This window comes from Salmo salar, chromosome 20 (assembly GCF_965601325.2).
Source record: "Salmo salar chromosome 20, fSalSal1, whole genome shotgun sequence".
Classification (NCBI taxonomy): Eukaryota; Metazoa; Chordata; class Actinopteri; order Salmoniformes; family Salmonidae; genus Salmo; species Salmo salar.
In genome coordinates, this window is record NC_138310.1 from 60,410,887 (window position 1) to 60,426,581 (window position 15,695).

Sequence of the window (15,695 nt, forward strand, 5' to 3'; positions counted from 1 at the left end):
CTGTCATCGGATCTTGGAATGTGCCAATGTTTGTGGACGATTTCCTTAAATTGTTCAGAGCACTTTGAATAGCGGGTAGTTAGAACGCAAGAATGCTTATTTTTGTGAGACTGACCTTGAAAAAGATCATGTCTCGGTTTGTTTTGAATTTTCTCAATGGCAGTATTAATCTGACCATTTTTGTACCTCTTCTCCTTGAATTTTCTTTGCGTATTATTTCTGTCGAAATCTGTTTATCTTTTTTTTGCAAATTCTTTTGATTCGACAGAATTGGCTGTAGGGCAAACTGTTTTCCAAGGGAAGAGGGTGACAACTATCTGCCTTCAACAAACTTACGATCAGTAGGTTTCCTGTAAAGATCAGTGTATAGAACATTATCTTCACACAAGATTAGGAGATCAAGGAAACTGATTTGAAATGTGTCAGATTGCATAGTAAATCTCAGATGCTCAGAACAGGAGTCAAGAAAAGCATGGAACACCTGGAGCTGTTTTGCATCACCCCTCCATAGAACAAAAATATCATCAAAATACCGTTTCCAAATAATGATGTAAGGCAAGAAAACATTTTTGAGAGGATTGAAAATGGACTGTTTCTCCATGTAACCCACATACAAATTAGCATAGTTAGGAACCATGGGGGATCCCATAGCAGTACCTTTAGTCTGAATAAAGAAATCATTTAGAAACATGAAGTAGTTGTGTGAGTACTATTTCAGCCAATGTTATAATGCATGCACTGGAAGGTAGTTAGTTCATTGGGGTCACGTTGCAGAAGAAAATGTTCCAGAGCTTCAATACCGCCCTCGTGTGGAATATTTGTGTATAACGACTCAACGTCAAAAGTAACTAACAAAGTATTATCAGGGAGAGGATCAAGAGATTCAATAATAGAGACCATACTGCTGGTCGAGTTTGCAATATGTCTCAATAGAGTGATTGCGATTGGATGGAGGTACACAATAACTCTTACTTCTAAAAGGAGTCGGAGTATGTGCAGGTGAGCAACCTACATGTTCAGTAGAAATATCACGATTAGGGGAGCTAAAGTATTCCCTTAAACGGATGTTTCTAAAAAAACTTAACCGTGTCTACCTTAACATCAAAATCGTTGTACTGAGTTGTAGGCACAAAATATAACCCTTTATTAAGCAAGGAGACATGGGCAGGGCTCAATATCTTGCTTGATAAATTAAAGACACTCAGTCCCGCGGGTTCTGGGACCAGCTCGTGCGTTTCTCTTCAATCGTGTTATACATTTCAATAAAATACTTTTTCAACTGGTCAACAATTAATGTCATTAAATCAATAGAGCATTTGTTCAGGATGGCACACCAGCGCTCATATAAATCATCTGTGCACTGTCCCAATGATGGTTCTTTTTGCCACCTTACCAAAAAAGGTTCTACCTGGAACCAAAAAAGGTTCTACCTGGAACCAAAAAAGGTTCTACCTGGAACCAAAAAAGGTTCTACCTGGAACCAAAAAAGGTTCTACCTGGAACCAAAAAAGGTTCTACCTGGAACCAAAAAAGGTTCTACTTGGAACCAAAAAAGGTTCTACTTGCAACCAAAAAAGGTTCTTCAAAAAGTTTTCCTATGGGGACAGGCCAAGAACCCACTAAGGTTCTAGATACAATCTTAGAAAAAAAGGTGCTATCTCTCCCCTGTAGAGGTAGCTACATGTCACTGGGAGGCCAGTGATGCTCTAAGGCTGAGTGGGGAGAAGAGGGCCAATCGGGTTCCCCAGGCCAAGGCCATCTCCGTGGAGACCACGGCCTACGCCCTGCTCCAGACGGTGGCGGAGGGAGACGTGTCGTATGCGACGCCCATCGCCCGCTGGCTCACTGAGCAGAGGCAGTATGGAGGAGGGTTCCGCTCTACACAGGTAGGTACCATAGGACAAGCCACCAGTAGACAGACGGGTAGGTACCGTAGGACAAGCCACCAGTAGACAGACGGGTAGGTACCGTAGGACAAGCCACCAGTAGACAGACAGGTAGGTACCGTAGGACAAGCCACCAGTAGACAGACGGTAGGTACTTTAGGAAAAGCCACCAGCAGACAGACGGGTAGGTACCGTAGGACAAGCCACCAGTAGACAGACGGGTAGGTACCGTAGGACAAGCCGCCAGTAGACAGACGGGTAGGTACCGTAGGACAAGCCACCAGTAGACAGATTGGTAGGTACCGTAGGACAAGCCACCAGTAGACAGATTGGTAGGTACCATAGGACAAGCCACCAGTAGACAGATTGGTAGGTACCGTAGGACAAGCCACCAGTAGACAGACGGGTAGGTACCGTAGGACAAGCCACCAGTAGACAGATGGGTAGGTACCGTAGGACAAGCCACCAGTAGACAGATTGGTAGGTACTTTAGGAAAAGCCACCAGCAGACAGACGGGTAGGTACCATAGGACAAGCCACCAGTAGACAGACAGGTAGGTACCATAGGACAAGCCACCAGTAGACAGACAGGTAGGTACCGTAGGACAAGCCACCAGTAGACAGATTGGTAGGTACCGTAGGACAAGCCACCAGTAGACAGATTGGTAGGTACCGTAGGACAAGCCACCAGTAGACAGATTGGTAGGTACCGTAGGACAAGCCACCAGTAGACAGACGGGTAGGTACCGTAGGACAAGCCACCAGTAGACAGATTGGTAGGTACCGTAGGACAAGCCACCAGTAGACAGATTGGTAGGTACCGTAGGACAAGCCACCAGTAGACAGATGGGTAGGTACCGTAGGACAAGCCACCAGTAGACAGATTGGTAGGTACCATAGGACAAGCCACCAGTAGACAGATTGGTAGGTATCGTAGGACAAGCCACCAGTAGACCAACAGAGCATTATGATCTGGAGCTAGGAGTTATCACTGACCACCTGACGTGACCTGGAAAAACTCCTGGCCCTAGTTATACTATTCTCTTTTTCGCTCTCTTTGCCCCCTCCTCTCTCTCTCTTTCCCACTCTTTCACACTTTCTCTCTCTCACTTTCTCTCTTTCTTTCAATTCAAAGGGCTTTATTGGCATGGGAAACATATGTTAACATTGCCAAAGCAAGTGAGGTAGATGATATGCAAAAGTTAAATAAACATTAAAAATGAACAATAAACATTACACTCACAGAAGTTCCAAAATAATAAAGACATTACAAATGTCATATTATGTGTTTATATACGTTGTTGTAAAGATGTACAAATGGTTAAAAGTACAAAAGGGAAAATAAATAAGCATAAATATGGGTTGCATTTACAATTGTGTTTGTTCTTCACTGGTTGACCTTTTCTTGTGGCAACAGGTCACAAATCTTGCTGCTGTGATGGCACACTGGTATTTCACCCAGTATATATGGGAGTTTATCAAAATCGGGTTTGTTTTCGAATTATTTGTGGATCTGTGTAATCTAAGGGAAATCTGTGTCTCTAATATGGTCATACATTGGGCAGGAGGTTAGGAAGTGTAGCTCAGTTTCCACCTCATTTTGTGGGCAGTGTGCACATAGACTGTCTTCTCTTGAGAGCCAGGTCCATAGTTGTGCCTAGGGGGCATATGGGGGAGGGAATGCTGTCACCTCCAGGCAGGTGTTTGCCCCCCTGTGTGCTGAGGGTGTCAGGTTCTTGTCCGGTTCTGGCATTTAGGTCGTCACAGACTAGTACATGTCCCTGGGCCTGAAAATGATTGATTTCCCCCTCCAGGATGGAGAAGTTGTCTTCATTAAAGTATGGGGATTCTAGTGGGGGGGATATAGGTAGCACACAGGAGGACATTGTTCTCTGTTAAGATCATTTTCCTTTGAATTTCTAGCCAAATGTAAAATGTTCCTGTTTTGATTTAATTTAATGGAGTGAGTTAGGTCTGCTCTATACCAAATTAGCATACCCTCTGAGTCCCTTCCCTGTTTCACAGCTGGTAGTTTGGTGGATGGGACTACCAGCTCTCTGTAACCTAGAGGGCAACCAGTGGGTCCATCTCCTCTATACCAGGTTTTCTTGTGGGATGACAATGTCTGTATTTCTGATTTCTTTAATGAAGTCCAGGTTCCTGCTCTTTAGGCCAAAGGCAGATGACCTCAGGCCTTGGATATTCCAGGATGAGATAGTGAAGGCTTTGTGTTCCATAAAGTGTCCAATGTTGTTGGTCGTGTGGTTTGACCTCAGCCAAGTAAGTGTGTGCAGAGCCTGCTGAGCATCTGGTACATGCCATTGGCTTGGGCTAGTACAAGAGTGGGGGTTGGGCCTGTTTTCCCACTCACGGCCTGGGCGTATGTGTGACTTCCATGTTGAAGTCCTCTTTGCGGGGGTGGGGTGCATGGGGTGGGCAGGAGGGGCATAGGTCTGATCTGAGGGGGCCTAAATGGGGTGTGGGCATGGTTGACTTGGGGCAGGTTGTTGATTGGTGGAGGTGTGTATGTGGCTGGTGGTGTTGTGGTCTGGATGTAGGTCCTCTCAGCATGGGTCCTGTATGTGTAGGTCCAGGGGGGAGTGTCTCGCTGGTCTGGGCGGGGTGTCTTGATCTGTTGCTCCTGTGTGAAGTGTTGAGGCTGCGTTTGAGAGCGATGTCCTTTAGAGTCCGGGTGAAGGTGGGCACTGCTGCCTTGTATAGGTGGACCTGGTCATAGAGACTGTTCAAGTCCAGGGTGGAGTGGTGGGCCAGGAAAACATTTGGTTTTGAGGCACAGTCATGGGAAATTCTTGCGTTTACCCACTGTATGGTAGCAGGGTGGAGATAACCACTTGTGCATTGGGGAAAGTAAATGAAGCTTTTTCAGTCACTCCCTTCAGTGCTGTGGCCACCCTTTCCTGCTGTGTTCTCAGGTGGTTTGTGCCTGTGTGTATTATTATGTGGCTGGGTGACCCTAGTTGGTCCTCAGACAGAAGGTCTAGGGTGCGCTGGGTGTTTGGACACCAGAGTTTAGACACACTGTGTTTTTTTCTTGTATATATTTTCCCATTTGAGTCCATAAGGAGTACAATCTGTGTCTTGTGTATGTCCTCAGTGGGTGTGGGGGGGTTGTCAGGAGGGCTATCAGGGTGGCTCAGAGGGGGTGAGAGCCCCTGGGCTTGGGGTTCTTCATTTGTCTGTTCTGCTGTGATGTCGACGCTATGGTCAGGGTCTGGTGTGAACTGTTCTGCTGTGGTGTCGAGACTTTTGTCGGGAACTGAGGTGGGCTGTTCTGCTGGCTTCTCTGCGGGGGTGGCCACCTCTCTAGTGGGTTGTTCTCTGTCACACGCCATCCCCCTCAACCTCTCCTCCAGCAGTCTGATCCTCTCGTGCTCTGTTCTTCACCTGTTCTTGCTTTTTATATTGCTGAAGTTGTCTCTCTCTCTCTCTCGCTTTCTCTCTCTCGCTTTCTCTCTCTCTCGCTTTCTCTCTCTCTCTCTCTCTCTCTCTCTCTCTCTCTCTCTCTCTCTCTCTCTCTCTCTCGCTTTCTCTCTCTCGCTTTCTCTCTCTCTCGCTTTCTCTCTCTCTCTCTCTCTCTCTCTCTCTCTCTCTCTCTCTCAATTCAAAGGGCTTATTGGCATGGGAAACATATGTTTACTTTGCCAAAACAAGTGAAATTGACAAGAAACAAAAGGGAAATAAACAATAAAAAATGAACAGTAATCATTATACTCAAATGTTATATTATTGGCTATGTACAGTGTTGTAACAATGTGCAAATCGCTCTTTCTTTCCCTCTCTCTTCCTGCCTCTCTCTTTCTGCCTCTCTCTTTCCCTCTCTTGTTCTCTCTCTCTCCTCTCTCTTTCCCTCGCTTGCTCGCTCTTTCCCTCTCTCACTCTTTCTCTCTCCTTCCCTCTCTCTCTCTCTTTCCCTCTTTTTCTGCCTCTCTTTCTGCCTCTCTCTTTCACTTTCTCTTCTACTCTCTTTTGCTCTCTCTCCCACTTTCTATCTCTCTCTCCCTCTTTCCCCCTCTCGCTCCCTCTTTCCAACAGGATACAGTTGTAGCTCTTGAGGCTCTAGCTAAGTACAGCATCCTGGAAAATGATGTTGAAGACTTGGATCTTAATGTTGAGATGTGTCACCAAAACGGCCGAAAACAGGGAGTTCATCTTACGAAACATAATGCCCTGACCCTATCAGCCTTCCAGGTGAGATTGAGTTTAGAATTCCAGCAGTGCTTTGATTTCCTTTCTCAAATGCTGTTTTACATCTCTGTTGTCTGGTTTATCTGGTCAGGTGAACCCAGGAAGCCCGATCACTATTAACACAGAGGGGAAGGGAAACGGGACCTTATCAGTAAGTAAATTCAGTAAAGGAATTTGAAAAGTAAGTGATGAAGATTCTAACATTCTAAGGCTGTCTGAATCTGTGGAAGTGTCCACAGTGCTTGTTATATATCACCAGGTGGTCCAGACCTACAGAACTTTGGAGAAGATGGACTTGTTCTGTGATTTCTACAGTCTCAATGTCTCGGTGGAGGGAGAGGTTATGTACAGAAGTAAGTTTCAGTCAGAATGCATCTATAAACACGAAACACATTTGCTGGAGTGCTGCTTGAAAACATAAAACACTATTCATTGTCAGTATAAATGTGTAACGGTGAATAATGTGTAATGTTACAGAGAACGCAGACGATGGTCCTGAGCTAGACGACTACGATAACTATGAGTCTGAAGGGGACGGGAACCCTAGTGATGAGCCCATGAGCAGGGTAGAATGGTTTGACCTGCGCACACGCAGGAAGAGGCATGCCTCACAGGAGGAGGAGAGGGAGGACTCCCTAGTCTATACTGTGTGTGTGGGGTGAGTACAGTGATGTGTGTTTCTGTGCGTATATATTGTATGCATGCGTGTGTATGCATGCATGGGGTGGGATGAGTGGAGACATGGTTCTATCTCTCCTCTCCTCTCCTACAGACTGAATAGTGGTAATTCTACAGGCATGGTCATCGTGGACATCTCCCTTCTCAGTGGACTCAAACCTAACATGCAGGATCTGGAGGAGGTACAGTACGCCTACATTTGACATTGATTTACCTTCTTTTGTTTTGTTATTTAGCAGACACTTTTATCCACAGTCAGTGCATTCATCTATGGGCTCGATTCAATCCGTAGTGCTGAAGATCCGCGCAACAGCACAATTTCAATTTAAAGTCAATGTTTCCGTGTTCACTGAGACTGCATTCATGGTAAATGCTGCATTTGACTGCTCAATCGGAAATGACCTTTACATTTCAGTGGCGCTGTAGTGCGGATCTTCAACACTATGGATTGAATCCAAAAGGAAAAAACAACCATATACCACAGTTATTGCAACCCTCCTTTGAAATAGCAGAATCGGTTCCAGGAAGAAAACACATTTTAGCCATTCACGCTAGCTGTTTCCATTCACGCTAGCTGTTTCCATTCACGCTAGCTGTTTCCATTAACTTAGCTTTTTCCATTAACTTAGCTGTTTCCATTAACTTAGCTGTTTCCATTAACTTAGCTGTTTCCATTAACTTAGCTGTTTCCATTAACTTCACTAACAATAAAATATATCAGACAATTGCCTGCTAGGGTGCGTTTATTGTGTCTATAAAAACAGCTTGAGTTAATGACGCCACAGCTAAACGAATTAAATGTAGTGGATGAAGTGTTTCTATTACCCATTTAGGCAAATTGTACAATAATAAATATGGCAACAGCCTGTATGCCCTCCCACCTATCTGTTTCATGTCTCAGGTAGCCTGCGAAAGCCAGTATGGATAGAATGCAATAATGAAAAAAGATTTGCCATATTCTAATAATTCTCCTGTGCCAATGTATCGCCACGGTCCGTGACATGGTGAACCTTGCACTCCTGTAGATCGGACATAATTGGATGGTGAAACTTGCCAGCCAATCGGAAAAGCAATTCAGGCATTCTTGAAAGTCAGGACCATCCTTGTCCTGCAAAGAAAGAATATTTGTATATAAATAGCTTTACATTTACGCGGTGAAATCACGTGTCCCGTGCACCATCAAAATGATTTGGCAAATGTAATTTCTTCTAAAAACACAGTTTCCATCATCATATCGGGGGCGACATTACTTTTGTCTAATAAACCTAGGTCAATAGAAACCTGACTAGTGACATGTTGTCAGTCAGACTATGGAATTTCACATCTTTTTATTTTCCTCTCCTCTAGAATGTGAAGGGTACTGAGAAGTACATTGACCATTATGACATCGCCCCAAATAAAGTGTTCCTCTACTTCGCTGAGGTAAGACCTCTTGTATCCAAAGCCATGACGTTAATGAGTATCAGCTATGACTACTGTACAACTCATATAAATTGAGACCTCGTGTTCTCGCCAGTGCTGTCCTCTCTTGCCTCTTGACGTTGTATTATCGCTATGTATTCCAGATCACAGAGGAACCACAGTGTGTAATGTTCCGGGCCAAACAGATCAGTCCCATGGGCCTGGTGCAGCCTGCTGCTGCTGAGGTCTATGACTACTACAACCCAGGTATACCACCATCTTTAGTTTAGGGTATGTCATGTCTATGGTGGTAAGGTATCTGGAAGTTCCATGGGGCTGTGCAGCCTGGTGAGGCTTTAGGCCCTGGTCAAATGTAGTGCACAATAAAGGGAATAGGATGCCATATGGGACACAGCCATTGTCTGAGTAACTAATGCTGAACTATGTCCCTACAGAGAGGAGATGCACTGTGTTCTACAGCGCACCGCAGAAGAGCAACATGATCTCCAAGATCTGTCAGGACAATGTCTGCTCCTGTGCAGAGGGTATGTGCACTCCATACAGCTAGTATTTTCAGGACAGAATATATATTTAGTTCACAGTATATAATTTATATTGTCAACTATTGTGTATGTATTTTATGTGCTTTGTGTCAGGTGACTGCCCAAAGAAGAAAGTCACTTACAGTAAACAAATGGAGAAAGAGACTCGCAGAAGCTTTGCTTGTTTCTCTCCTGTTGCGAATTACGGTGAGTTTATACCGCTAACCCAAATTATATATATTTTTCTAATGTGCTGTAGTCGGTACTAACACCATCTTGTTGTCCTTCTGACAGTTTACGTCGTCAAGATTGTCAACTCATCCGATGACGGAGTTTTTAAACATTATACCACAATACTGACCAAAATCCTACAGACAGGTGAGTGCTCTGCTCTACAGGTCTTCACAATGTTACAATGTGCATCCCAAATGGCACCCTATTTCCTATGGTGCACTACTTTGGAAGGGCCCTGGTCAAAAGTAGTACACTTTATAGAGAAAAGCGTGCCATTTGATACGCACACATTCTCTTGGAAGTATAATTTCCTTTACATTATTGTTGTGCTGGTTCTCTGCTATGCCAGGTAAAGATGTGATGCAGACTGGAGCAGTGAGAGACATGCTCAAACGTAAAGCCTGTGATGAGTTTGACATGAAGACTGACAGTAACTACCTGATCATGGGGAGAGATGGGACCATCTCTGACACCACTGACCACAATGGGAAGTAAGTTATGGAGTGTGTCCCAAATGGCACCCTATTCCCTATATAGTGCACTACTTTTAACCAGGGTTCATAGGGCTCTGGTCAAAGTAGTGCACCATGTTATAAAAATAATAATAATTAGTTGAGTGTTATTATATTTGTGATATTTCACATGTACAAGTGTGTAAGAAATTAGTTTGGAAATGAGTTTTTTTGCATATCCCAACTCCCCCTGAGACACCCTCAGAGAGTGGGGTTACGGCCAGAGTCAAAAGTAGTGCACTGTTTATGGAATAGGGTGCACAGGAGGTTGGTGGCACCTTAATTGGTGAGGACGGGCTCGTGGTAATGGCTGGAGCAGAATTAATGGAATGGTATCAAACATATGGCTTCTATGGTTTCTTTCCAGCCATTATTATGAGCCGTCCTCCCCTCAGCTGCTTCCACTGATTGTGTCCCAAATGGCACCCTGTCTTCCTTTTCAATTAACTATGTGAGTCAATATATTGTAAGACAGTGTTGATATAATACATGGAATCATCAGGTAAAAAAGACAGCACAGAGGATATCTTTGAATTGAGATACTGTTAAAGTTTCACTATTTGGGCCATAGATTGTGATTTCTATATTGGGAAATGTAAAGTATATGTACAGTGTAGAATAGGAGATTATTCCAGTGCAGTTTGAGTGAGAGACTCCAATGTTGTCTACCTCAGGCCCCTTTAACTAAATGTTGTCCACCCCAGGCCCCTATAACTAAATGTTGTCCACCCCAGGCCCCTATAACTAAATGTTGTCCACCCCAGGCCCCTATAACTAAATGTTGTCCACCCCAGGCCCCTATAACTAAATGTTGTCCACCTCAGGCCCCTATAACTAAATGTTGTCCTCCCCAGGCCCTTATAACTAAATGTTGTTCTACCCATGCCCGTATAACTAAATGTTGTCCACCTCCCCAGGCCCCTATAACTAAATGTTGTTCTACCCATGCCCGTATAACTAAATGTTGTCCACCTCAGGCCCCTTTAACTAAATGTTGTCCACCTCAGGCCCCTTTAACTAAATGTTGTCCACCCCAGGCCCCTATAACTAAATGTTGTCCACCTCAGGCCCCTATAACTAAATGTTGTCCACCCCAGGCCCCTATAACTAAATGTTGTCCACCCCAGGCCCCTATAACTAAATGTTGACCTACCCATGCCCGTATAACTAAATGTTGTCCTACCCATGCCCGTATGACTAAATGTTGTCCTACCCATGCCCGTATAACTAAATGTTGTCCTACCCATGCCCGTATAACTAAATGTTGTCCTACCCAGGCCCCTATAAATAAATGCTGTCCTACCCAAGCCCGTATAACTAAATGCTGTCCTACCCAGGCCCCTATAACTAAATGTTGTCCTACCCAAGCCCGTATAACTAAATGCTGTCCACCCCAGGCCCCTATAACTAAATGTTGTCCTACCCATGCCCCTATAACTAAATGTTGTCCTACCCAGGCCCCTATAAATAAATGCTGTCCTACCCATGCCCGTATAACTAAATGCTGTCCACCCCAGGCCTGTATAACTAAATGCTGTCCTACCCATGCCCCAGGCCCGTATAACTAAATGCTGTCCACCCCAGGCCTGTATAACTAAATGTTGTCCACCCCAGGCCCCTATAACTAAATGTTGTCCTACCCATGCCCCTATAACTAAATGTTGTCCTACCCATGCCCGTATAACTAAATGTTGTCCTACCCATGCCCCTATAACTAAATGTGGTCCTACCCATGCCCGTATAACTAATTGTTGTCCTACCCATGCCCGTATAACTAAATGTTGTCCTACCCATGCCCGTATGACTAAATGTTGTCCTACCCATGCCCGTATAACTAAATGTTGTCCTACCCATGCCCGTATAACTAAATGTTGTCCTACCCATGCCCGTATAACTAAATGTTGTCCTACCCATGCCCCTATAACTAAATGTTGTCCTACCCAGGCCCCTATAAATAAATGCTGTCCTACCCAAGCCCGTATAACTAAATGCTGTCCTACCCAGGCCCCTATAACTAAATGTTGTCCTACCCAAGCCCGTATAACTAAATGCTGTCCACCCCAGGCCCCTATAACTAAATGTTGTCCTACCCATGCCCGTATAACTAAATGTTGTCCTACCCATGCCCCTATAACTAAATGTTTTCCTACCCATGCCCGTATAACTAAATGCTGTCCTACCCATGCCCCTATAACTAATTGTTGTCCTACCCATGCCCTATAACTAAATGTTGGCCTACCCATGCCCGTATAACTAAATGTTGTCCACCCCAGGCCCCTGTAACTAAATGTTGTTCTACCCATGCCCCTATAACTAAATGCTGTCCTACCCATGCCCCAGGCCCGTATAACTAAATGCTGTCCACCCCAGGCCTGTATAACTAAATGTTGTCCACCCCATGCCCCTATAACTAAATGTTGTCCTACCCATGCCCCTATAACTAAATGTTGTCCTACCCATGCCCGTATAACTAAATGTTGTCCACCCCAGGCCCCTATAACTAAATGTTGTCCTACCCAGGCCTGTAAAACTAAATGCTGTCCACCCCAGGCCTGTATAACTAAATGTTGTCCACCCCATGCCCCTATAACTAAATGTTGTCCTACCCATGCCCGTATAACTAAATGCTGTCCACCCCATGCCTGTATAACTAAATGTTGTCCACCCCATGCCCCTATAACTAAATGTTGTCCTACCCATGCCCCTATAACTAAATGTTTGCCTACCCATGCCCGTATAACTAAATGTTGGCCTACCCATGCCCCTATAACTAAATGTTGTCCTACCCATGCCCGTATAACTAAATGTTGTCCACCCCAGGCCCCTGTAACTAAATGTTGTCCTACCCATGCCCGTATAACTAAATGTTGTCCACCCCAGGCCCCTGTAACTAAATGTTGTCCTACCCATGCCCGTATAACTAAATGTTGTCCACCCCAGGCCCCTATAACTAAATGTTGTCTACCTCAGGCCCCTATAACTAAATGTTGTCCACCCCAGGCTCCTATAACTAAATATTGTCCACCCCAGGCCCCTATAACTAAATGTTGTCCTACCCATGCCCCTATAACTAAATGTTGTCCTACCCATGCCCCTATAACTAAATGCTGTCCTACCCATGCCCCAGGCCCGTATAACTAAATGCTGTCCACCCCAGGCCTGTATAACTAAATGTTGTCCACCCCATGCCCCTATAACTAAATGTTGTCCTACCCATGCCCCTATAACTAAATGCTGTCCTACCCATGCCCGTATAACTAAATGCTGTCCTACCCAGGCCCGTATAACTAAATGCTGTCCACCCCAGGCACCTATAACTAAATGTTGTCCTACCCAGGCCCCTATAACTAAATGCTGTCCTACCCATGCCCGTATAACTAAATGCTGTCTTCTGTAGGCCTGTATAACTAAATGTTCTCCTACCCATGCCCGTATAACTAAATGCTGTCTTCTGTAGGCCTGTATAACTAAATGTTGTCTTCTGTAGGCCTGTCTATGTCCTGGATAATGCGATGTGGTTGGAGGAGATTCCAGAGGAGAGGAAGTGTAAAGTTACTAAGAACCGTAAAGCCTGCAACATGCTCAAGGACTTCATGGTAGATTACGAGCTCAACCAGTGTTCAATCTAAACCACGGTTGCCTTCAGTGAACGTCCAGATAGAAATAAATGATATAGAACAGACATGTTTCTCTGCCATTGAGAATAGGGAAATATGTTGGCTCTATGCAATACATTTCTATCTGAAACTGTTCAGAAAGGTGTGCTTCCTGAATGTCACGTGACCCAGGATAACTGTCCTGGACATCAACAGAGAGAGTCTGATACAGAGAAGGATATATTTTTTTGTATAGAGGAAAGCAGAAAGCACACTCAGTATCTCCATAAACCATGTGCTTTTATTATCAGTGCATATTCACAGAGAAAGAAGATTGAGAGACATATTGTTGAAACAAAGTTACAGATAGTGATGATGTGTCTAATACTCCTTAATAAAATAACCTGTGATTGGCTACAGTCTGTCTGGCTGCTGTTTGGCTTCATGACGTCAGAGGTTATAGGGACTCTGTTGTGGCACCAAAGGTGTTGTGTTGTTACAGTGATGAACACTAGGGGGTGTTCCACTGTAGCTCGTCAAATGCAAATGTTTCCCTCAGGACAATAGTTAAGTTGGTAATGAACTTTTAACCCAGTAATGAAATGCTATAACCTGGTAATGAACTGTGATAACAAGGCAATGAAACATAGCTCTAGTCCTTTAACATGCTGAAGCTGTGAAACATTCACACTGTGGTTTCAGCTTCTGAAGACAAACTATATAAACAGTAATTCTGTTGACTGTGTTTATTTAAGATTGAAAACCAGAAGTTAGTCAAATAACTAATGTAGTTTTGCATGTTCAATAACACTAAGTAATATAATCATGGGTACTGGATTTCAAAACCGACTATTTATTTTTTGGCAAATCAAATCTTACAAATTCTAAATCTGCACTGTTTGTTCTACTCTGAAAAATCCCCTCAATTGGCTAGGTTTTTTTTCTGTATATGGAGACAAATGACAAAGGCGTGAATTAAAAAAAAATACAAATAAAACAAATTAGAAAAATAATTTGTAAATGCTGAGCTAGTGTATAAAATAAATTAGCAATTCCATTTTTCATTTTTGTACTTTTTCAAAAGTTTATAATAATTGTGCTGCTCACATATGCATTAATCATGACATCTCTTCTCCAGCTGGACTCCTGGTTTAAAAAGCACACTTTAGGACAGCTGCCATACTTAGTTAGAAACGCTGGAATGCTAGACTGCTGTTCTCGGAATAACCAAAAGAAATGTTTTTAAATCAAAGCACAGATAAAGCTGCATAATGATCCATTCTACAGTACATACAGCAAATCAATGCACAGGTGGTGATGACCTTTTATATGCGAGATGGCTTTAGGTTAAGTCAGTTTGTTCTTAGATAACTGAAAAAGAAATAGTTTCAAAAGCTTTTGCGTTGGTTGGTTTCACTGTAAGCACATTGTTCATTGCACTTATCATGGAGAAGAAACAACTGATGAGTTCATAAACTCCACTGTTATGTCATCCTGTCTGAGCTGACAAGGTAATGATACAACTTCATGCATTGGGACCAGCTTCTTCACAACATGGCTCTATTATACTTCAATCTATCACTGATCTGAACGAGGTGTGGTCTCATATCAGTTACAGTATATACACACTTCATACCTCCTCATAGTTTTACATCAATGACCGAACAAAGAGGTAAATACACTCTACACACACAGGATGCATCCCAAATGGCACCCTATTCCCTACATAGTGCACTGGTCAAAAGGAGTGCACTACATAAGGAATAGGGTGCCATTTGGGACAAAGTAACTCCGTAACACACCACAGGGAGGAGTCAACTGGGGTTATATTGTTACTTCATGATGTTGGGGGGTTCAGAGAAGTCTAACTGAATGATGTGGATCTGATCAGATGTGCAAATCAAAGGGACAGCTATGGGAAAGATCATTGCACCTGTATATTATGTATAGTACATTGGTTTGTGTCGTTGCTCAGTGCTAGCACATGTGCTCTGACCTGGGGGCAAAAATACATACATTAGATCAAATGCTTTCCAATACTTCAAGCGCTGCACTTGATTTGGTTTGCCTGAAACAGTCCCAAAAGTGCAAACTCAAATAAATAGATAAATCAAGCACATCTCAAATACTTTCAAGTATTTGACCTATTTTTGGGACCCAGGTCAGGCTGTGATTGGTTTGTCTGTCCGGCCCGGATCTGGGGTACATCCCAAATGACAACCTATTCCCTACATAGTGCACTACTTTTGACCAGAGTCCTGTGGGTTTATGGTAATAAGTAGTGCACTATGAAGGGAATAGGGGGCCATTTGGGACGCACCCTGGTAGTGGTTGGCCTGCAACAGACCTTCCCTAAAGCAATGGCTACTGCAGGTAGCGGTAAACCTTGAAGCAGTGGTTGCCAGAATCAGCCACAGCCACATGTCCATCAGAGGTGAGAGACAGGCCCTGTGGACCATAGAGAGGGTCTGCTGTGGTGTTGATGTAGGACAGGAACGACCCGGAACTATCAAACACCTGCAGGACAACACAAAAACAAGGTCAGGGTCAGCTGTACTCATAATAAGTTACATTACTTTTGATCTAACGCAAAAGGGCAAACAAAAAATAATGACTAAGGCTGCTTGTTGACCTTGTCAT

At 43.9% G+C, this 15,695-nt stretch overlaps 2 protein-coding genes across 5 annotated transcripts in view; one reads left to right on the forward strand and one right to left on the reverse strand.

The window, feature by feature from the left end:
* LOC106581002 (complement C4-B) overlaps nucleotides 1–13,477 on the forward strand; it is a 27,438-nt gene extending 13,961 nt beyond the window's left edge. Inside the window, exons 28-40 of the mRNA XM_014162647.3 lie at nucleotides 1,672–1,886; nucleotides 5,940–6,095; nucleotides 6,184–6,243; nucleotides 6,352–6,445; nucleotides 6,570–6,750; nucleotides 6,865–6,952; nucleotides 8,118–8,192; nucleotides 8,336–8,438; nucleotides 8,627–8,716; nucleotides 8,828–8,920; nucleotides 9,008–9,091; nucleotides 9,297–9,438; nucleotides 12,947–13,477. Of these exons, the coding sequence (XP_014018122.3) occupies nucleotides 1,672–1,886; nucleotides 5,940–6,095; nucleotides 6,184–6,243; nucleotides 6,352–6,445; nucleotides 6,570–6,750; nucleotides 6,865–6,952; nucleotides 8,118–8,192; nucleotides 8,336–8,438; nucleotides 8,627–8,716; nucleotides 8,828–8,920; nucleotides 9,008–9,091; nucleotides 9,297–9,438; nucleotides 12,947–13,088 (1,523 nt within the window). The 3' untranslated portion in view covers nucleotides 13,089–13,477. The remainder of the gene's footprint in view (nucleotides 1–1,671; nucleotides 1,887–5,939; nucleotides 6,096–6,183; nucleotides 6,244–6,351; nucleotides 6,446–6,569; nucleotides 6,751–6,864; nucleotides 6,953–8,117; nucleotides 8,193–8,335; nucleotides 8,439–8,626; nucleotides 8,717–8,827; nucleotides 8,921–9,007; nucleotides 9,092–9,296; nucleotides 9,439–12,946) is intronic.
* The window catches only part of LOC106581003 (tripartite motif-containing protein 3), a 29,258-nt gene continuing 26,899 nt past the window's right edge, over nucleotides 13,337–15,695 (reverse strand). For all 4 annotated transcript variants that reach the window (XM_014162648.3, XM_014162649.3, XM_014162650.3 and 1 more), the window contains one exon: nucleotides 13,337–15,572. In XM_014162648.3, the coding sequence (XP_014018123.1) occupies nucleotides 15,420–15,572 (153 nt within the window). In that variant the 3' untranslated portion in view covers nucleotides 13,337–15,419. The remainder of the gene's footprint in view (nucleotides 15,573–15,695) is intronic.